Source organism: Drosophila teissieri, chromosome 2L (assembly GCF_016746235.2).
Source record: "Drosophila teissieri strain GT53w chromosome 2L, Prin_Dtei_1.1, whole genome shotgun sequence".
NCBI classification, from domain to species: Eukaryota; Metazoa; Arthropoda; class Insecta; order Diptera; family Drosophilidae; genus Drosophila; species Drosophila teissieri.
In genome coordinates this window covers 16399100-16422272 of record NC_053029.1, presented here as the reverse complement: position 1 = coordinate 16422272, position 23173 = coordinate 16399100, and the positions used below count along the sequence as shown (strand labels likewise).

Here is a 23173-nt window from a genome sequence, read left to right as displayed (position 1 = left end):
TGCAATTATTGATGAGGCGTAATTAGATTCTAATTACAATATAATAAAACATTGATATACTGACCACTTTTCGCAATACGTATAAATAATTAGGTAATCAACAAACCGTTTCAACAAGCTACTAAACGTTGTTGACGACATTTTCAATTTATTGAAATAAAAAAAAAGTTGTCTTGCTAAATTAAAAAGTTTGTGGCATACATTTTGAAATTCGCGCCAGAAATAGGATTTCCGATAAATAAGCTAGATTTTCGTGCATTGATATCGATGCTACCGAATGCCTATCGATCGGACTGATAATGCGACAGTGTGGCCAGATACGCAGTTTTCCAATTTCCCTGTTAATGTTAACTTGTTAGTATAACAAGATTAGTTACCCGCGGATTTTTTAGGCCATGCGGAACTGGCCCCACCACCTGGTCACTCTTATTGATCAGTTTATCGGTTGTTATTTTTCGCTTCAAGTCTTGTCTCCTCGGCAAAAAACAATAAACAAATCGCACAGCCCCAAAATGATCAGTGGTCTGTAGGACTGGGATCCACCTGTTGCTCGGCTTAACTGTGCTGGAAAAGCGGACTTTCGGCGCGCTGCTCTTTTCCTGCGACTGCTGGTGCGTGACCTATTTATGTAACCTGTTTTTGAAAAAGCATATCCCGCTTTCGACGGGTCCGGAAAAGTGTTAATTAAACGGTTGTGGCGAGAGCGATTCCAATTAGAATTCGAATTCGGTGACCGAAAAGCGGAGAGTGCAAATTCTGAGGCGGCAATTAAGGTAGAGAGTGATTGGAAAACAGAAAAGAAACGAAACGAAAAGAAAAGAGTGCATTAACCCTGTCAATCGGTGTGTGTAAATGTGTGTCTGGTTGTGGCTAGAAAAGCCAGTGGGGAAAATGACAAGGGTCACAGCATCGGTTCAGTGTAACATCATCGATTTTATTGCATTTCAAGACGGAGACGTGGCTGCATTGCATTTTTATTACTTTAGGCGAGTGACCAAATTAAATAGCTACGCTTCAGGTTTCGTTGGCTAGAACGGTACTAACATGCACACTACAAGCGCAGCCCCACTCTCTCGCACGCACACACGGACAGGTACACCTGCCGAAGAACTGCAGAGCGAGCGAGAGGGAGAGATGCGTAAAGAGCGGCTCACAGTGCAACACATTCATGGGTGCTGCTCCCGCTCCCCCCTCTGCCACGACCCTTTACCCACCGCTCTTACCAGTGCGCTCTCTCCCTCTCTTTCTCCTTGAGCTTGAACCAGGCTTCAGCACTGAGAAAAACGATGTCAAATCAAAAAGACTGCATTTCATTAATTTTTGAAAAGTCTCTTATAGAAGTTCGTGGCCAACCCCTAAAACAGTGACAAAGTGTGTTTTGCATATATGTTTGTATATCAGTTGAAAACGGTTTCTTTTATTATCTATCATGATTATAATTATGAAAACTATATATGCCTCAGATTTCTGAAAATATTCTAACATCTAATCTAAACAGCAAGTTGTATTATTTGTAGCTGTCTATCATTTCTGCTGTTTCATAAATTGTAAATCATTAAGTAAATTACATTCATATCACAGTTCAATTTGCATATATGCAAATTGATCACAAAGCGCATGCTTTTTCTGCCAGTGCAGCGGTCAAGAGTTCTATAATTGACAATAACAACAAAAACGCAGGCACACTTGTTTGTCCGGTTTGTTGTTCTTGCTGTTGCACAACGGGACATTTCGTGTGTGGACAATTGGAAAACCCTTTTTCAAATAAACGCTTTTCATTAGCCGGTTTTTGTTTCTTCTCTCCATCTCAACCTTTTTTGCGTTTCCATTTGGGTTGTTGGGTTTTTATTGTTGTTGTTGCTGTTGCTGGGGGCTTTCGCGCACGCAGCGACTTTCTGTTTGTTTGGTGAAACTTTTTTAAGGTCTTCTCTAAATACATAATAAAAAAAACGAACATAATACTTTGCCCATTTTTTTGTTGCTGTCGCTGGTGAGTCGTTAAAATTTGTAGATCTCAGTTGTTAAACCAGAAGCAAATTGTGTGAGAAAACTTCGCTTTGCGAAAAAGAATTCTAAAGCCTAAAGAAGTCTACTATTTTGTTAAACAAAAATTTAAAAAAAAATACTATTACTGTGTAGTCAATATAATGAAAAAGTGCATTAGCTTGATAATTTATGAATCCTATTCATATTTCATAGATTGAACTTTACTATGGATTTATTATTAGCCATCTTATCTCGAGAGATCTAATTCAAAGGTCAATAAAACAATAAGGACTTAACTACATTGCTCCAATAAACGTATAAATAAGGTACAACACATAGGATCATATTGCTCTATTGTTAAATAAGACAAACATGAATTTTTGTGGTAGGAAATGTTTCTATGCCACAGGTTGCTCAAAAGTGACAACATGATGTCAAGTGTCAAAGTCAAAGTGAATAAAAAAGTGGTTATATTAAACAATTGGCATTAAAGCCATACATTTGTATATGTTTGTAGATAATATATGGCCGAGTGTCTGTATGTAGAGTAGATGGCATAAACCGTAATTGTACGTGGCTGCCACACACGAACTTTCACTAATGACTCTCGATGAACTTTTGGATCACTCACAACTCAGTCTACTAAAAACGCACTCTCTTACTCATATATAAACAGTCATACATATGTGTATATATGTACACACGGTTGCAATATATGCACTTAGATACGTGCCAGTCGTTCGTCACTGAGGGCACTATCACCACTCGATGCTAAATCTGCGAAGCCGGAAATTCTTAGACGCTCTTTGCGCGATTCCTATGGTTTTAATCGTTTTTGGTCATGCCCAGAGATACGTCTGCCTCACACCTCGATTTACACCTTGTTTGATGTTTCGCTGCTTATCTGTGCTTGCACTGCAGGGAAATTCTGATAACAGCAGGTACGACAATTAGGCAATCGTTTTTAAATAATTCGACCATGACTGTGCTTAGTTTAAGTGCTCTCTTCACTTGGAAAGCAGTTCATTGCAGAAAATGAAAAGTAAAGTACGAGTCGATGTAGTCGCCTCTTAACAACATTTGCTTAAAAATCAATCCCAAAGGCAATCCTAAAAGAGTTTCGAATAAAATGAATATCGAATCTTTTCCGGGTTCTACAGTTAAGTAATTGAGGATAGTGGGGATTTAGATGGCAATGAGGGCATTAAACTATTAAATTGGGTGCTGATAACAGGACAACGAGTATTGAGCAATATTATTCAATATATGTACATAAGTCTCAGATAAACGCTTGAACTCCAGCCGACAAGCCGATTCAGGTTGCTATATGGTTGTGTTCGAGTGTGGATCGCGGATAGATGGGTTCCCTATGTGCACCAGACTTGTATTTTGACCGGCAGAGCGTAACCAGACTGGTATGTGTACGAGTATGAGTATACGTGCCGCCGTGTGCCACTAAATTTGGTTGCTCCGTAGCTGTTGCTGCTTTTTTGTCTGGCATGTTGCAATTACCGTGGAGCGGAGAGACGCCTCCCAATGAGTAACTACACCACGGCTGATACCATGCCACACCATACCTGTGCGGAGGCAGCCGTTAGTTGGTCCATGTGCTAAATGATGGATGGGGTGTCCAATTGAAAGGCGGTTTCGATGGTAACCGACTGGGAAATGGGAAATGACGCCAGTTTGAAATTCTGAATCATGGCTGGCTTGGAAAATTAAGTAGTTCGCTTAAAAAGCCGATCTACAACTTGATTGGATGAGTTTTCCCGGGGCTTCAGTCAATCTGATCAGTGTGCGAATTCTCAAGCTTAGATGATTAATCTAAAGATTAATAGTTGTAATCAGGCTCTATAATCAGCTCACATTTGCTTGCTTATAAGCCGTGTTTTCCATTACTTTAAAGTCAGTAAAACTGGTTATAATAATTGTACTATTCATTATCTTTAGTTCTAAACATCATATATGTATAAAGTTTCCATTTTCCCCAACAACCACTTGTCAGTATCAGCACCTTTCTTTTTTCTTTTCGTAAACATCTAATTGAAGATGGCTCAGTTTTCTATCGCCTTAAATCGAAAACATTGTTAAACTACTGTCGAGCCGTACAAAGTAATGAAAGTAAATTTTTTCAATGAAAAGCAAGTAATTTGCATAACAAACGCAGCTCATTGAGACCTTCGATTTCGGTTAGACCCTCTTTTCAGGTGGTTCTCGTGGCCAAAGCTGATTGTTCGCAGCGACTGGGGCTAAAAAGTGAAAATAGCTCGATGGCCTTTTTTGCATGTCTAAAGGTATAAAGGTGTTAAGGTTTATTTACTTTTTTATAGGATTTTCGGTCACGTATCGGTTCGTTTGGGTCGGGTTGGTTTCCCTTAGTTTGAGAAGAAAAGAAGTATCGAAAGTATGAGTTTTATGGATGCGTTTAAGTCTGATGACTAATTCGCTGTTGATTTTGTGCTGTTAATGAGTTGCCACTTTTGCTGGCGACTCGGGGAGCCAGAGTGTGTTGGCTGTGTTGGCCAAATCGAGGAAAGAAAGACGTTTACCTCGAGCTAGGAAAGCGATTTGATAGCAAGAACAACAACAAAAAGAGACGACGGACCACAAACGAAGACAGCGACAAGTTGTGAATTCTTTCAATTTACCGTAAACTTCACCTTAATTTTTTCCTATTCGAAGCCGGTTTCTGTTGCCACAGGCGCTAACTCGTATTTTGTTATTGTTGTTCACGGCCAACTCTTCCACTTGTTCTCTTTCGGCACAGAAGAATAACCCAAGCGGCAGCAGCGAAGAGGAACGGGCCTTAGTCCCTGGATGCCAACCCAGGATCAGTAAATGAAGGACGACGAACATGGTGATCGTAACACGTGTAAGTATCTCACTACCTAGCACTCCTCAGCCCGCAGTGGGGGTATCACTCCTTATCGAGGTACTTCATCTATCTCACCTTTCCCTGCGCCATGAGCACCAGCACCAGCTAACAGAAGCAAAAAGCGGAAGTTCCACGCCATGGCTCACTTCAACTCCCATTACTCTTCAACAGTGGTGGATGGAAATATTTGAATGGGGTAGAGCAACAGGTTGATGGTTTCAACGTATTTTAGAAATCATTGGAATCCTATCAAAATACTTCTCCATTTTTGTTCTGTTTAGTTCTTCAACTAATTTGCTCTCTTCCCATCTATTTGTTAATCATTATATTTTTTATACGCATCCCGATCTTCAACCTTTTTAATTAATATCCATAATGAAATTCATATTGGTTTCAATTGTTCTGAGATAATTGGCTATCTATCAGTGTGATAATAACTTCCCTGTTCGAGACCTTCTCTATAAGGTTTTTACGGAAAACCTTTGCATATTCATCCAAATGCGCCCACCACTGTGCATTGCCCATATCTGTCCCTGGTATTACTTTTTTTTTTGTTGCGTTCCGCTCAAGTGACTCTTACAACAAACAGCCCATAGTCTTTATGGCACCCATGTCCATGGCAACCGAATGCGGCAGCCTCGTAAAGAACTGAATGTCAAATTGTAAAATCGTAAATTGGTTGAAAATGGTAAATTTGTAAATACGCCTCTAATCGACAGGGTGACTACATCTGGATAGAGCCCGCCTCTGGGCGAGAATTCGATGTGGCCATTGGAGCACGTGTCGTCTCCGCTGAGGGTCGTCGCATCCAGGTGCGCGATGACGATGGCGACGAGGTGTGGCTGGCCCCCGAGCGCCGCATCAAGGCCATGCACGCGTCCTCCGTCCAGGGAGTGGAGGACATGATATCCCTGGGTGATCTGCACGAGGCTGGCATCTTGCGGAATCTGCTCATCCGCTACAAGGAGAATCTGATATACGTAAGTTGATCTATATGAATTGCATTCAAAGGCATTTAGGTACTTTAATTGCTTTTACCTGTACCAATTCAGAGTTAACCACTAGAAAGAAAAATGTTTCTTAAAACTATTTAGGGTAAACATAAGGAAATGAGCTCGTTAAGATCCAATTATGTTGCGTCATCGTTACCCATTTAAAATTGAGTGTTTTTCAGTTTTTGCTTCCAATTTCTTATCGTGCCCCATTAATAAGAAATCGAAAGAATAAAGTAATCAAATCGGCGGCAGGCGTTATCTTTCTAATAACATAAATATGTACCACGAAATGAGATTTAACGTTTATAAATTTCATTATTTCAGACTTACACCGGCTCTATACTGGTTGCTGTTAATCCCTACCAGATTCTGCCCATCTACACGGGCGATCAGATCAAGCTCTATAAGGAACGAAAGATCGGAGAGCTACCGCCGCACATCTTTGCGATTGGCGACAATGCGTATGCGCATATGAAACGATATCGCCAGGACCAGTGTATCGTCATTTCCGGAGAGTCGGGAGCTGGAAAAACGGAGAGCACAAAGTTAATCCTGCAGTATCTGGCTGCGATTAGTGGCAAACACTCATGGATCGAACAGCAAATCCTCGAGGCGAATCCCATTTTGGAAGCTTTCGGAAATGCGAAAACCATTCGCAATGACAATTCATCGCGGTAACTACTATATGCAAAGAATCTTCATCACCTGATCTGTCAATAATCAAATTAATTCATTTGCAGCTTTGGCAAATACATAGATATACACTTCAGTGCTAATGGCGTGATCGAGGGAGCCAAAATAGAGCAATACCTGCTGGAGAAGTCGCGAATTGTTTCCCAAAATCATAGCGAACGCAATTATCATGTCTTTTACTGCATTTTGGCAGGGCTATCGTCCGATGAGAAGAGCCGCCTTGATCTTGGCATGGCTGCTGATTACAAGTGAGTTATTGACTTCATCTTATAAAAACCATTATTGATTTGGATTTCATTTACCGCATGATAGATACCTTACTGGTGGCAATAGCATAACATGCGAGGGACGCGATGATGCCGCCGAGTTCTCCGACATTCGATCTGCCATGAAGGTTTTGCTCTTCTCTGATCAAGAAATCTGGGAGATTATTAAGCTCCTGGCTGCCCTTCTCCATTGCGGCAACATCAAATATAAGGCGACGGTGGTGGATAATCTGGATGCTACCGAAATACCGGAACACATAAATGTGGAGCGTGTTGCCGGTCTACTTGGACTTCCCATTCAGCCGCTAATTGATGCTCTAACCAGGCGAACGCTTTTTGCTCATGGAGAAACCGTGGTGTCCACTCTTTCTCGCGATCAATCCGTGGATGTGCGCGATGCCTTTGTGAAGGGCATATACGGACGTATGTTCGTGCACATCGTTCGAAAGATCAATACGGCTATTTTCAAGCCGCGCGGCACATCCCGAAACGCCATCGGAGTTCTAGACATCTTTGGATTTGAGAACTTCGATCAGAATAGCTTTGAGCAGTTTTGCATTAACTATGCCAATGAGAATCTGCAGCAGTTCTTCGTGCAGCATATATTCAAGCTTGAGCAGGAAGAGTATAACCACGAGGCCATCAACTGGCAACACATTGAGTTCGTAGACAACCAGGATGCACTCGATTTGATAGCTATTAAGCAGCTCAATATTATGGCTTTAATCGATGAGGAGGCCCGCTTTCCCAAGGGCACCGATCAGACGATGCTGGCCAAGCTACACAAAACCCATGGATCGCACAAGAACTATTTGAAGCCCAAGTCGGATATCAACACCAGCTTCGGACTGAATCACTTTGCCGGCGTGGTGTTCTACGACACACGAGGATTTCTAGACAAAAATCGGGACACCTTCAGTCCCGATCTATTGCATTTGGTTAGCCAGAGTACTAACAAGTTCCTCCGACAAATCTTTGCTCAGGACATAGAGATGGGTGCAGAAACGCGCAAGCGGACTCCCACACTTTCCACACAGTTTCGAAAATCCTTAGATGCGCTTATGAAGACGCTCTGCAGTTGTCAGCCATTCTTTATTCGTTGTATCAAACCAAACGAGCTAAAGAAGCCAATGATGTTTGACCGTGGCTTGTGTTGCCGACAGCTGCGATACTCCGGCATGATGGAAACGATTCGAATTCGTCGCGCTGGATATCCCATTCGGCATGGGTTCAGAGAGTTCGTCGAGCGTTATCGCTTCCTGATACCGGGAGTTCCACCAGCTCATCGCACGGATTGCCAGGCGGCCACTTCGAGGATTTGTGCCGTGGTTCTGGGCAAGTCCGACTATCAGCTGGGCCACACCAAGGTCTTTCTCAAAGATGCCCACGATCTGTTTTTGGAGCAGGAGAGAGATCGCGTGCTGACGCGAAAAATCCTCATCCTGCAGCGCAGCATTCGAGGTTGGGTGTACCGACGAAGGTTTCTACGCCTGAGAGCTGCTGCTATCACTGTGCAGAGGTTTTGGAAGGGCTATGCTCAACGTAAACGATACAGAAACATGAGAGTGGGCTACATGCGTTTGCAAGCGTTGATCCGTTCTAGGGTTCTGTCACATCGTTTCCGCCATCTACGGGGTCACATTGTCGGTCTGCAAGCTCATGCCCGAGGATACTTGGTGAGGCGGGAGTATGGTCACAAGATGTGGGCCGTTATTAAGATCCAGTCTCATGTGCGGCGAATGATTGCCATGCGTCGGTACCGGAAACTTCGCTTGGAGCATAAACAGTTTGCCGAGGTTCTTCAGCTGCGCAAACTGGAGGAGCAGGAACTGCTACATCGCGGCAATAAGCATGCCCGAGAAATCGCCGAGCAGCATTATCGAGATCGATTGCACGAGCTGGAGCGTAGGGAAATTCAGGAGCAATTGGAGAATCGTCGTCGAGTGGAGGTCAATATGAATATTATCAATGATGCCGCCCGCAAGCAGGAGGAGCCGGTGGACGATGGCAAACTGGTGGAGGCCATGTTTGACTTCCTTCCCGACTCCAGTAGCGATGCCCCTACTCCGCATGGTGGACGTGAAACGTCCGTGTTCAACGATCTGCCTCACGCGCAAAACGTCAACCAGGACGATATCATTGCACCCATACACATATCCGAGGATGAGGAGGATCTATCGGAGTTCAAGTTCCAAAAATTCGCCGCCACCTACTTCCAAGGAAATGTGAATCATCAGTATGCGAAGAAAGCTTTAAAGCATCCCCTACTTCCGCTCCACACGCAAGGCGATCAACTTGCTGCCCAGGCATTGTGGATTACCATTCTGAGGTTTACAGGTGATATGCCCGAGCCAAAGTACCACACAATGGATCGAATGGACACCACTTCCGTCATGTCAAAGGTCACAGCGACATTGGGACGCAATTTCATCAGGAGTAAGGTGAGTTTAAACTTTAAGCCGCACTTTAGTGGTTCGCTTCACTTTTATTCTTTCAGGAATTCCAAGAGGCCCAGCTTATGGGCCTGGATCCAGATGCTTTCTTGAAGCAAAAGCCACGATCGATCCGCCACAAGCTCGTATCCTTGACGTTGAAGCGGAAGAACAAATTGGGCGAAGATGTGCGTCGGCGACTTCAAGATGATGAATACACGGCGGACAGCTACCAATCGTGGCTCCAATCCCGTCCAACCTCCAACCTTGAAAAGCTGCATTTTATCATTGGCCATGGTATCCTGCGGGCGGAGCTCCGCGACGAAATATACTGTCAGATTTGCAAGCAGCTGACGAACAATCCTCTGAAATCCTCACATGCCAGAGGTTGGATTCTGTTATCCCTGTGCGTTGGATGTTTTGCTCCATCGGAAAAGTTTGTTAACTACTTAAGGGCCTTTATCCGTGAGGGTCCTCCTGGATATGCACCGTACTGCGAGGAGCGACTGAAGCGAACGTTCAACAATGGCACTCGCAATCAACCGCCTTCGTGGCTGGAGTTGCAGGCCACCAAATCCAAAAAGCCCATCATGCTGCCCATTACTTTTATGGATGGAAACACAAAGACTCTGTTGGCTGATTCCGCCACCACGGCCCGGGAACTTTGCAATCAACTGTCAGACAAGATAAGTCTCAAAGATCAGTTTGGTTTTTCGCTGTACATAGCTCTGTTCGACAAAGTCAGTTCTTTGGGAAGTGGCGGGGACCACGTGATGGACGCCATCTCACAGTGTGAGCAGTATGCAAAGGAGCAGGGCGCCCAGGAGCGAAATGCCCCGTGGCGTCTTTTCTTCCGCAAGGAAATCTTTGCCCCTTGGCACGAACCCACACACGATCAGGTGGCCACCAACCTTATTTACCAGCAGGTGGTGAGAGGCGTTAAGTTTGGCGAATACCGCTGCGATAAGGAGGAAGACTTGGCCATGATAGCTGCGCAGCAATATTTCATCGAATACTCGACCGATATGTCTATGGAGAGGCTGTTTACTCTTCTGCCAAACTTCATACCCGACTTTTGTCTCAGCGGTGTGGACAAAGCCATCGAACGTTGGGCTGCTTTGGTTCTGCAGGCCTATAAGAAATCCTATTACGTCAAGGACAAAATTGCACCCCTGAAAATTAAGGAGGATATTGTCAGCTACGCCAAGTACAAGTGGCCCCTGCTCTTTTCTCGTTTCTACGAAGCATATCGAAACTCCGGTCCGAATCTGCCCAAAAACGATGTCATCATTGCGGTGAACTGGACCGGCGTGTATGTGGTGGACGATCAGGAGCAGGTCCTGTTGGAACTGAGCTTCCCCGAGATTACTGCCGTGTCCAGTCAGAAGACCAACAAAGTGTTCACCCAGACTTTCAGTCTTTCCACTGTTCGAGGTGAGGAGTTCACCTTCCAGAGTCCCAATGCGGAGGATATCCGAGATCTGGTTGTCTACTTCTTGGATGGCCTGAAGAAACGGTGAGGAGCTCCCGAAGATCCAATATGTACGAACTTTAATTAATAATATTTAACTTTGTTTTCAGCTCGAAATATGTCATAGCCTTGCAGGACTATCGTGCGCCTTCAGATGGAACCAGCTTTCTGTCTTTCTTTAAGGGAGATCTGATTATACTGGAGGACGAATCCTGTGGGGAATCAGTACTGAACAACGGCTGGTGCATAGGACGCTGCGATCGTTCCCAGGAGCGAGGAGACTTCCCCGCCGAAACCGTGTACGTGCTGCCTACCCTTAGCAAACCGCCTCAGGATATTTTGGCCCTGTTCAACATCGAGGAGGCGCATCATGGACGACGCCTGAGCATGGCCTCCAATGGTGGTGCTGTGGAGCCAAGGGATCGACCTCATACGCTGATGGAGTATGCCCTGGATCACTTCCGTTTGCCACCAAAACGAACAATGTCGAAAACACTCACTCTGAGTTCAAAACGGAGTGAGGAACTGTGGCGCTACTCCCGGGATCCCATTAAGGCACCGCTGCTACGCAAGTTGCAAAGCAAGGAAGAGTTTGCCGAGGAGGCCTGTTTCGCCTTTGCCGCCATACTGAAGTATATGGGAGATCTGCCCTCCAAGCGTCCCCGGATGGGCAATGAAATCACGGACCACATATTTGATGGACCCCTGAAGCACGAAATTCTGCGCGACGAGATCTACTGTCAACTGATGAAGCAGCTAACGGACAACCGCAACCGAATGTCCGAGGAGCGGGGCTGGGAGCTTATGTGGTTGGCCACGGGACTGTTTGCCTGTTCGCAGGGATTGCTCAAGGAATTGCTATTATTCCTGCGCACCAGGCGTCATCCCATTTCACAGGTAACACTACTGATATAAATCTTATACATAGTTTCATTTAATACTACTCTTAACTAACCTCTCAGGACTCAATGCATCGACTACAAAAAACTATACGCCATGGACAGCGCAAATATCCGCCGCATCAGGTGGAGGTGGAAGCCATACAGCACAAAACCACACAGATCTTCCACAAGGTCTACTTCCCGGACGACACAGACGAGGCCTTCGAAGTGGACAGCTCCACTCGGGCGAAGGATTTCTGCAACAACATCTCGCAGCGCCTATCGCTGCGCACCAGCGAGGGCTTCTCCTTGTTTGTGAAGATTGCCGATAAGGTCATTTCTGTTCCCGAAGGCGATTTCTTCTTCGATTTCGTACGCCATTTGACCGACTGGATAAAAAAAGCGCGTCCCATACGAGATGGAGCCAATCCGCAGTTCACTTACCAGGTCTTCTTCATGAAGAAACTGTGGACGAACACAGTGCCAGGCAAGGATCGGAATGCCGATCTTATATTCCACTATCATCAGGAGTTGCCCAAGCTGTTGCGTGGCTATCACAAGTGTTCCAGGGAGGAGGCGGCCAAGCTAGCTGCTCTAGTCTTCCGTGTGCGCTTTGGTGAAAATAAACAGGAACTGCAGGCCATACCGTAAGTACAGATTATTCTACTACTGAGAAAATATCATAAAACATAAAAACATTTTTCAGGCAAATGCTGAGAGAACTTATTCCGTCGGATATTATGAAAATGCAGAGCACTAGCGAATGGAAGCGATCGATTGTTGCATCTTATAACCAGGATGGCGGCATGACTTCCGAAGACGCGAAGGTGGCCTTCTTGAAGATTGTATATAGGTGGGTTTCTCATCGTAATCAAATCATCATAAACGTGCTTTTTACATTTGAATATATTCGCTCAGGTGGCCAACTTTTGGATCCGCTTTCTTTGAGGTGAAACAAACCACCGAACCGAACTATCCCGAAATGCTTTTGATAGCCATTAACAAGCACGGCGTGAGTCTCATACATCCAGTGACCAAGGTAAGACTTAATAAATTTATTACTATAGAAACTAAGAAGATTATAACCTTTACACATACTTTTGCTCACATTATACATTTTAAACTTGATCACATTTTAATATTATGATTATTTGCAGGACATTTTGGTCACGCATCCGTTTACACGCATCTCGAATTGGTCATCGGGCAATACATATTTCCACATGACCATCGGAAATCTGGTAAGGGGCTCGAAACTGTTATGCGAAACGTCGCTCGGCTACAAGATGGACGATCTGCTGACTTCATATATCTCGTTGATGTTGACCAATATGAACAAAAATCGAACCATTCGAGCCAACTAGTAAAACCTACACATACCGCAAATATTTATAATAATTATAAATTACGATTGCAATAACTTATAAAAGCCTAGTACTTTATAGACTTAAATCATACTTAATACCCACCTCCCTTTATTCTAATGGCATTCCTTTCCAGAGAACTCATTCCAATTTTGGTCTTGTTCAGCTATCGATTATACCAAACCAACTTACAACTTTTGTTTTTAGTATTTGTATTTGTATAAATTTTGCAATTACACTTTTAGGTATTCTTATGGCACATTCCGGTTAAATATTTAATACAATGTTTTGTATGAAGAAAAGGTCTTACATATTTTTAGATAAGCATTTGTATCTACACATTTTGCATCTATCTCTTTGTATATCCTAACTGCATATCTGTACTGATGACGTTTTGTATCAAATACATAGAAATGTTCAATTATTTAATAAATTATATACAAATTATTTCGTGTTAAATGGTGTTGAATGGGATGGGCGGACAGGTAATTCCAATGACCTGAATTAAAGCGATATCAATAGGTCGGAATAGTAAACTACGGACAGGGGTGCAAGTAGTTAAAGTTAGCAAACCCATGAACTTTGCACACTTAGTCCCAAGTTGGTTCGTACAGAATAATGTGTCAGCCTAGTTTCATAAATAATTTACTATTGCAAGAGTTATACTTTTCATGGCGTTAGCGTAACATATTTAACGTAAAATCTATTTTAGACAAAAAATGGTGTGTAATTACAAGCGTTGATAATTCATTAAAGTCATTAAAAATATATTAGTCTTATGTAATTATGTAATTAGTCGTATCTTTGTTAGGTCATAACAATAGAATTAAACAAGTTCAATTGTCGGTTACGACCGATTTATAAACTTTGAAAATAGTTCAGGTCACCCCACATATTTTGCAGTCAATAAACCAATCTTGACCTACGGTTTTGGATTTACCATGCACGGAACGGAGTACGTGTCCAAAGACTTGTGAATACTAATTTTTATAGTACTGGATTATATAGTTTCCCTTGATTTTCTTGGCTGACTCCCACGCCACCGATTTCCCACGCATTGTATTTTGCGAGAATTTCCATTTTTCCCCAGCGTGTGAAAAACAGCAGCAGTCGGCAGGCGAGCGACTGAAGACGGCAGGTAGACTTAGATTTTTCAAGATAATTAACTTTTTTAGTAGACGGTATGAAGTTGTGTAGCAGTCCTGAGAACTTTTAGAAATTGCTGTCTCCCCCTTTCTAAAAACGACCACAATCATCGCACTCACCTATCCAAACTGTGGGGGAGAAAGAGGCCTGGGGAAATGTGAAGGAATTGTTCATTAAAAATTCCAAACTAATTTCATATTCAGCTTCTTATAAGACGGCGACGACCTTAAGAGGTTGCAGTTCCAATTGCCACAGCCAGAACTTTTGGTGGTGGTTTTCCATCATAATGAACAGGCACGTTTTCCTCACGCAATCTAAGTTCGTTGTTTGAGTCTTTCGTTCCCATCGCCTGGTGCAGTAAAATCTTAGGGGTTGCTGCCCAGTTCCTATTGGCTGACTCTGATAAGAAATGTGTCTCCTAAGTGCAAGATGAGATTAAATGCTTGGCCAGCGCTCACCTTCTGATTCCGTCGAGCGGAAGTAAGCGATAATTAATTCAAAACTGCGAATCTTAATTTGTAAATCTGTAAAGACAGCAGCAACGACGACTGCATAAATATTCAACAAAGGCACTAAAAATTCTCACAGCAGCTCAGCAGCGGCTTTTTGGGCTGTGAGAATATTCTGCTCCTTAGCTTGGCCAAAACGGAAACAATAGTGTTATATATCTACGTATGTATATTTGCTTCTTGGCTTCGCGTTCAGCAATTCCAGACCAAACTATAATTAAAGTCGGCCCGTCCAAGGGGGTTGAGGCAAGCCAACGTGGGAAGAGCTGCACTTGTTTTGTTTAAAAATATTCACACGATACTGGGCAATATTCCCACAGCAATTTAAGGCGACCAATCCTCCCCAGCGCTCCACTTCAGACCCAACAAGAAATGCTGAACTCGAAGAATCACGCTAAGCCAAAAACATAAAATGACATGATTTGATTTTTCTTTGTCATAATTTCGGATTTCTTTTTTATTTATGTTAGGCATTTCGCTTACACTAAAACAAATCGCTGCTTTGTCTTGTTGCGATTTTATTTTACAAAATATTTTTTCAGGATCTTTAATGCTACGAATTTCCAAGGAGTTGGTTATTAAAAAAAAATTCAACAAAACTGTATATACAGAAAGAAAATGTTCCCTTTTGACTTTGTCTTCGACTTTTTAGAAAGTTAAAGGGGGAAATGGAATGTATTTGTAGCGTGGCTACTGGCTTTTGTATCATTAAGATTTCTGATGTATTTCGCAGTATTTTTTTCATTTAAGTCTTTGGAAATTCATAGCAAAGAAAATCATAAATATTTCAACCGCATCTAAAAATCGTCTATAAGCTTACATCAATTGTATATTTAACTAGAATTACATGTTTTGTGTAAAGGTATATTCATGCACATACAAATGTATATATGTCAGTGAGCTTTTCGAGTTATGTACAGAGTTTTATGTGGCATTTACAAATCTATTGGTTCCAAACTAGCACTAGATACATGTATATGGGATGATTCATTTTAGAGAGGAGGGGACACATTTTGGTTTACGTCATGAGGGGTGAAAAATTAGTATGAGAAAAATTGTCAATCTACAAACTAAGGACTTCAATAAAAACTATAAATAACTTAGGATACATATACGTGCGATGCAATAATCCTGCACTCAGGATAAGCCGCTACCATGGCTATTCCATTGCACTTCTGAGATTGAGGGCAGAGCCTGATGCTGCTGCTGTTGTTGCTGCAAGCCACCGCCGCCCGGCGACCCCGCATTGTTGCTGTTATTATTGTTGCTAATGCTAGTGATGTTATTATTGTTATTGTTCTGTCGCGCTCGCATCACATCCTCGGCCTGTGTGTTGCAGTGTGGCCGAGGACCTGGTTCAGGTGTATACGTGAAGGTCAGACCGGTGGCATAAATTATTCCATCGTTGCGCACCAGCGAAATGGGCACCTGCGTGGGTTGACGTACCTGCAAGGAGCATTAAAAGTACAATTTATAGCATGTATTTCAACGATTTACATTGGTAAAAACCTACCCAAAGCCATTCGCCTCGAAACTGCGAAATCTCAGGCACCACACATAGCAATGTCTCCGTGCAGCGGTACATGGTTTCCGCCTCCACATCGCCAAACCACACCTGCAGATGAGGCGTAAAGTTGTCGCCACTGAGCTCTAGCATGGCCACATCTCCGCCGCCATTGAGATTAAGGGAATTAACGATTGGCACTGGAGTGACTGGGGATCTAAAAGGAAGCACGTCGTGAAAACTAATCCATCGAGTTGTAAGTAAGCTATACTTACGCCACAGGACCCATGCCTTCGTAGAACTGGTACTCAGCCTTGTCGGTGGATATGATGGTCCAGCAGGCTCCGTCATTGATCATCTCTTTGTTGGGCTCCTTGGGGCAGGGCGTGGCCTGGAACTGTATGATTTTCTCCTGCGACAAACAGAGATACATCCGGTCCGTGTCCTTCATGTAGAAGGCGCATTTGTGCAGCTGGGAAACGGGATCGTCGGCTTCCAGCAGGGCCATCTGCTTGTCCACCTTCCGGATGATCAGACGTGGCAAGGCCATGCCCGTAACAGAGCATACCAGTTTGACCGTAGCTCCGTAATGAATGTAACCATCGCGCACCTGAAACTCCTCCGACTCGGACTCATTGTCGTCCAGCAGGTGTATCGTAAAAGCTCCCCATTGTGTTGACGACGCGTGAAAGTGTCCGTTCTCCACGTGAAGATAACGGGTGGAGACGGTCTGGGAACGCAGGCGATTGAACAGGGCTACATTGGTGCCGCTGGCTATGCACAGGTCGGCATTCTTCAGCGACTGTTTCTTTTTGGACGGCTTCGATATCACCTTAATCCGTTTCGAGTTAAAGACGCCGATGTCATGACCATTTCCGTAAAACATCTTCACCGACAGCATAAAGTGTTTTCGCTTGTCCGAGTCCGAGATGAAGAGCGTTTTGGCCGCACAGTACTGCTTGCCATTGAGATCCAGCTGCTGCATGTCCTGGTCACTGCTCCCGATTCCGATGAAGGCGCATAGTTGAGCTCCTTGTTCGCCTTCGCCCTGCTGCAACATCTCCTCGTACCGCCGGCGCCAGCCACTTCCGAACAGATAAATGCACGGCGGTGGGCAAAAGAATCGCTTCTCATTGCCATAGGACTTTTGGGCCACCTGGAATTCACACAGGCAGAGGCACGGTGGTGCAGTGAAAATTCAATTAGTACAAATTGCCATCCAGATTATCGGAAAATCATATCAAAACCGCAAGCAATGCAGCTTTGTTAATTTTCTGTAATTAATTTCAATTATTTTCATTGCGGACTGGACCGGGCTCGCGTTGCTCAATTTGCGGGCAGTCGAGTGTGAAGGATTCGCATTTGGCGGCAGTCGCCGCTTGAAGATCGCCACCGCTAAAAGCAACCGCGACAATTTGATTCCATTTTTAAGTCTGCCTTCGTCAAAAACCGCAAAAATGTAACACTTTAAAGTGGACAATAGAAACACTAGCCCTATTTAATAGTGGGTGTGGTTTGCGGTGCGAACTGACCGATTAGTTAAGAATTCAATTAAAATAAGAATTATTTTTTAAAGAACTGAGCTGTCAAGGATTGGTAGGACCTTCAAGAAAGGGGCACATCGTTAGATTTTTAATAGAAAAATTAAACTTGCATCTTTTGTGCTAATCGGCATTTAATAAATGTCTTTTAAAAATCAATTATTTTTAAGTCAAGCAAATCGAATTGCAAAATGTTACTGACCAAGTTCCTAAAAGAAGCCACTTAAGTTGATTATTATTTAAATCCTATATTTCTACCTTTTGGTTTTAAATGTTCTTAGTAATGATTAAAAATGTATCAAACGTCGAATAATCGAATCAAGACTTTTCGAATTATTATAATTATTTGTTCTACAATAGCTTGAATAATAATTCTAGCCCAAGCACCTGGTAACACAGGCTTAAAAGAGTGAGTCCTTTCGTACCTTTGCATGCAGGATAACGATGACCATGTCGTTGCGCTCGCGCATGTACTTCTCCATGGCGTCCCGCGTGAGCTTCTTCTCCTCGATGTGTGGCCGATAAGGACCCGGCAGCAAGGACATCTGCATTTGTTGTTGGTGCTGCTGTTGTTGTTGTTGCTGCTGCTGCTGTTGGTGGTGCACTTGCAGTTGTTGTTGCTGCTGCTGCTGCGACGACGGCGGCTGGGGACCGGGCAGTCCAAAGTGCGGCATATCCTGGCTCTGTTGTTGTTGCTGCTGCTGGTGAGGATCGAGGGGCGAACCGTTGGGATTTACAACCGTAGTATCGTAGGCAATGGCGGGTGGGGCGGCGGCGGCGTTTAAATTAAATTGGCTGTAGCTCTTCATTTATGCACATGTCTCCTAGCGTTGGACTGATTGGAATTTTGTTTATATCTTTTATATTATTTCGTTTTTGGCTATTTGGCAAATTCGTTTGGCACTTTATACACTGTTCGCTGCTGTTGTTGTTGTTGCTGCTGCTGTATGTTTTCTATTTTGTTATCCTGCTGCACCAACACACACGCAGAGCAGCTGTCGTTTCTCTCACGCACTCTCTTCCTCTTAATCGCGGATTGGCTTTGTTGTTGTAGCTCTGGCTGGATTTGCGGCTAGCTGCGGTTCACGACTAATCACACATATTTCAGCGTTTTGGGCAGATCTTGACTAGCGACTAGCGGTAGTAGCAGCTGGCTTCTGTTTAAGGCTGCAACTAGCGCTCGAGTTATATTTATAATATGCTACAACTAAAAAAGCGACTGAGGATGTTGATGTTGTATCGATAGTCCGATAGACGCTTATTTATGATAGTCGCTGCCTACCGGCGATATGTTCGGCGCTTCGCAGCACTGATGCGGGTTCTGAATTGCAATGGGCACTTGGCTATATTATAGCCAACTTGACGTAGCTAATATATTTAGTTTCTAATTCTGAATACGTTTATATATATATATTCCCATCACATTATCATAAAAGAATTTCCTCCAATTATTTTGTTTAATACGGTTTTCAATACTGTTTATTGCCGTGCATGCAGCAGGTATCGATTTTCTACCATTTAAATTCAAGGTACAAGCTACCTACCTTGTCTTAACGGCCCATGCATTTTTAAAACGGGTCGTGGGAATATGCACATTGATGAATCCTAGAGACAATTCGCGACGTCGAGCTTATATGTAACGTTTGAGTACAGTTAATTGGCAGATCTACGCACTTAGCAACCAAAGCTGTAAATTATATATCAGTATGCAAGCAGAAACTCATTAAAAAACGAAGCGCTATACATTTAAAAGTGATTTTTTCTTGTCAAAATCTAAAATCACTGAATATCACTTTAAAGTCGATAGACAAGTACAATCGATATCACCTCTATATTTTCGCTGTACTGCCATATCTAACTTGTGAAATCAAAAATCGGTTCCGTTCGGTGCTTGAACTTTTAAGATATTCTAGAAACACCGCCACAATGGAGAACTTCAAGGGTCTGCAGAAATCCCTGTATATATGGACGGACAGCGCCGATTTGGACAAGCGTGTGGAGCAACTAAAGTCGGCCACCGGCGGCGATGTGGCCCTGGAAAATGTGCACCGCCTGTCGTTTTGTAAGTTGCGTGCGATGCGGTGTGTGTGTGCTGTTTTGTCTAGCTAGTGAGTCAGCAGATCGAAATCAATGGTGTTTATGCATTCCAGCCTCCTATGCCAACTCCAGTTTCGACCTGATTGTGATCGAGTGCGCGCAGCTGACCGACAGTTACGTAAAATTGCTGCACATGCTAAAACCGAGTGGCAAACTGCATTTGGTGTCCTTCATCGGACCGGCGGGTAGTTTGCTGCAGGAGATCAAGTTGTCCGGATTCATAAACTGTCGCGAGGACTCTCCAGATGCTTTGACCGCCGAGAAGCCTGGCTACGAGACGGGATCCTCAGCGAGGCTGTCTTTCGCAAAGAAGAACGCCAGTGCAGTCAATGTGTGGAAGATCAGCGGTGACGACGAGGAACTGATCGATGAGGAGGAGCTGCTGGACGAGGAGGACAAACAAAAGCCGGATCCGGCTGGTCTACGTGTCTGCAGCACCACGGGCAAGCGCAAGGCATGCAAAAACTGTTCGTGCGGCTTGGCCGAGGAATTAGAGACTGAAAAACAGAGCCAGAAGGCCACCGAGACTGCCAAGTCTAGCTGTGGAAATGTAAGTTCTTTTATAAATTTTCAATATTTGTGATTTTAACTGATTTTTTTATGTACAGTGTTATCTGGGAGACGCCTTCCGCTGCTCCACTTGCCCCTATTTGGGCATGCCCGCCTTTAAGCCTGGTGAGAAGGTGCAACTGGGCGACAACCTTCTGAAATCTGACATTTAACTTACGCTCACCATGATACACCCAATCAATCACATTTCAAATAGTTTATTAAGCTGACTTACTAACAAACAATAATGTCATAATGTAAATACAAAAATGCACCGCGTCACAAACACAGCATGTAGATTTAAATATCCAAGTGATCACATTTCGCATGGTGTACCCTTGATGAGATCGCGGTTCTGGCCCATCAAAATACGATAGTTGACGGCCGAGGGATCGAGTTCCTTGTACAAATATGTGGGCATCTTGTCGGACAGCACCCAAATAGTGCCCTCATTGTCGATTTTCATGTCATTAGGAAAGACCAGAGTGTGCGAATCGGAATCGATTAGCCCCTGGGTGTCCGGAGTGTATGGACGCTTGATGTTCCAACATGCGATGGCGTCTTTGTTCACCTGCGTATAGAAGATGACTCCGGTCTCGGGATCAAAGACCTCGGCGGTGGACTGGCCATTCATGCCACGGTCACCAACGTATTTAAAATCGTAGTACGAATCGCCACTGGTCACGTGCGATTCGTTCTGCAGCACTCGGTTCGAAACCTTGAACTCCTTGGTACTGGCCAAAGCATGGAAGTAAATGTCCTTAGAGTGATCTGGGTTCATTGGACCCACGGCCAAGCCGAAAACGCCATCCGTCCACTGGAAGTTCACGCCGCCAACATTGAAATCTCCCTGCAGCGGATCAAAGTGGAAGAAGTTGTGCTTGACGCGATAGGACTTGTCGTTCCTCAGGGAGTACACAATCACGCCGTAGGCACCCAAATCCGGGATGTAAGCAAAGGCGTCTTGGCACTCCGAGCGGTCTGCATCCACAACCTAAATATTGATTAGAATCAGATTAGAATTTGACAAATGCGCTTTGAATACTCACAATATTTGCAAAGAACGAGTCCTCTTTGGTCTGATCAGCGGGAATGGTGAAACGGCGCAGTAAGGTGTCCGTTTTCAAGTCGAATACCAGGATAGAGTTGGGTGTGATCTGCTTGGGACTGCCCAGGATGTCCGCCAAGCCAGTATCGAGCACCCACAGGCGATCGCATACGTCCACTTGAATTCGGAAGGTGGAAATGACAGTGGAGTTGTCCTTCAGCTGGATGCCGGCATCTTGAGCCTTATCGGCATCCAGACTTCCACCGGATGGTGTCTTTTGGTCCTGCGGCTGCACCTCGATGGGCAGCTTGTTGGCCTCCCAACTGGGATACGGGTGCAGCTTTGGCGACTTCTCCGTCGAGTTGATATCGATGTAGTTGAGAGTGGCAGCAACACCAGCCTTCCATCTACATAAATGGAAAGTAGATAATAAATTATAATTTACACGAATTTACATATTAGACATCATAGTTTATTAATTTTATGTAATCCTAAGACATTGGCATCAATAATTAATTAAATTAAAAAATGCCAAGTACATCCGCAATAATTATGAATACAGCTTTAATTTATATCTTGGTCCTATCAGGTAAAACAAAGCCGGCAATTATAGTTTGTATAATTACACTGATTTACATGAAAAAATTACATTGATGGGGATCAACAAAAATGAAATCATTTTAGTTTTTCAACGGACATCAAAAATATGTAGCATATATTTTGGAATGTTTTTATTATAGAATGTTGTTCCATTTAAGTGAACAGTAAACTGAATCTTGTTTTGGTTATTCATAGCTCCCGAAAATCAGAATGGTTTTCGGGGCTTTTTGGCCAATAAGCGCATCGGTGGTAAACCCCAAAAAGGTGACGTCACAATGATTTTGTTTACTAGTTATCGAGTTAGCCTTTAATGGGATCTGTAATATTCCACAGAATTTTCCGATCATGTGTTTTCTCTTATTAATTTTATAATTGACTTCATGTTACGATTTGCATTTAGAAACCACGATTTAAAATGCAAAATGGACATACACAAAAGAAAAAAATGATAAAGTTAACTAGCCAGCAAGAAAACCGGTTTCCCCTTTTGACGCTCGATGATTTTGCAAGTCTAGCTTGACATTTAATTACAAACCAAGCCAACAAAAAAGGTAAATAATAAGAAAAAAGAAAATTTAACTACACGTTTTCGTAAATTTGATGTCTTTTTTCGGTTTTGAATTTGCTAACTTACCTTGGCACAGTGACAAAGATTCTGTTTTGCCAACGCTCCACGCCCAGCGGCAGGTTGTTCTCCTCGATGTAGTGGCCATTCGACTTGGCCTCCGCCTCGGCCTCCGGAGTGGGCCAATCGAAGGCCAGCTGTTTCCACGAGAACTTCTCCTCCAGCTTGGCCGATGCAATCCGGCTTAAGCCGCCGAAAAGGCACAGCATTAAGCCCAGGCTCACCATTCCTAGTGGGTTCATTTCGGAGCTGTGGCTTTCAATAGATCGTGTTTGTGGATTGCTCGTTTCTTTTTTGGGACCTCCGTTCACTTCGAGTTGAGTGCGCTAACTGCAAGAGCTTAGTCCGGAGTCAGGCTTAATATGCTGGCTTGGATCCAAAACAAGCTGAGCTTTAAGCTCAGAACTCAGAGATCGGATTCCGTGGTGTTATAATCTGTTATACCAAATGCCCAGCTGCACGTTAATGGATATTGCGATGGGCTGGGACTTAAAATTAGCAACATAGCCGGAAGGAAGATCTGGAATTTACTTGGTAATACTTTATAAATACCTTTTAAGCCCACCTCGATAATCAATCGAACAGTGAACC

The 23173-nt window shown here is 43.7% G+C and overlaps 4 protein-coding genes across 6 annotated transcripts; 2 read left to right on the top strand and 2 right to left on the bottom strand.

Annotated features, from left to right (window-relative positions):
- The first annotated feature begins 422 nt into the window (after nt 1-422).
- On the top strand, nt 423-13359 carry LOC122615024 (myosin-VIIa). 3 transcript variants are annotated; one of them, XM_043789860.1, is made up of 12 exons: nt 423-611; nt 4754-4858; nt 5581-5841; nt 6181-6530; nt 6597-6797; nt 6862-9256; nt 9313-10763; nt 10829-11615; nt 11681-12246; nt 12306-12452; nt 12518-12638; nt 12757-13359. In XM_043789860.1, the coding sequence occupies exons 2-12, from the start codon at nt 4841-4843 to the stop codon at nt 12961-12963; spliced, it is 6504 nt and encodes a 2167-aa protein (XP_043645795.1). In that variant the 5' UTR covers nt 423-611; nt 4754-4840; the 3' UTR covers nt 12964-13359. The 3 variants fall into 3 exon arrangements, with proteins under 3 accessions (XP_043645795.1, XP_043645808.1, XP_043645803.1); XM_043789873.1 differs by having other exon boundaries at nt 423-773; nt 4757-4858; XM_043789868.1 differs by having other exon boundaries at nt 423-773.
- Nucleotides 13360-15104: 1745 nt separating this feature from the next.
- On the bottom strand, nt 15105-18922 carry LOC122618655 (suppressor of hairless protein). The gene is made up of 4 exons (XM_043795243.1): nt 18089-18922; nt 16398-17278; nt 16132-16339; nt 15105-16064 (listed from the first exon to the last, which is right to left on the bottom strand). The coding sequence occupies exons 1-4, from the start codon at nt 18470-18472 to the stop codon at nt 15756-15758; spliced, it is 1782 nt and encodes a 593-aa protein (XP_043651178.1). The 5' UTR covers nt 18473-18922; the 3' UTR covers nt 15105-15755.
- Nucleotides 18923-19483: 561 nt separating this feature from the next.
- On the top strand, nt 19484-20597 carry LOC122618675 (anamorsin homolog). The gene is made up of 3 exons (XM_043795257.1): nt 19484-19725; nt 19814-20310; nt 20369-20597. Exons 1-3 carry the CDS (start codon nt 19590-19592, stop codon nt 20480-20482), a joined length of 747 nt encoding a protein of 248 aa, XP_043651192.1. The 5' UTR covers nt 19484-19589; the 3' UTR covers nt 20483-20597.
- On the bottom strand, nt 20512-22920 carry LOC122618662 (protein yellow). The gene is made up of 3 exons (XM_043795256.1): nt 22592-22920; nt 21359-21764; nt 20512-21303 (listed from the first exon to the last, which is right to left on the bottom strand). The coding sequence occupies exons 1-3, from the start codon at nt 22822-22824 to the stop codon at nt 20626-20628; spliced, it is 1317 nt and encodes a 438-aa protein (XP_043651191.1). The 5' UTR covers nt 22825-22920; the 3' UTR covers nt 20512-20625.
- Nucleotides 22921-23173: the final 253 nt, after the last annotated feature.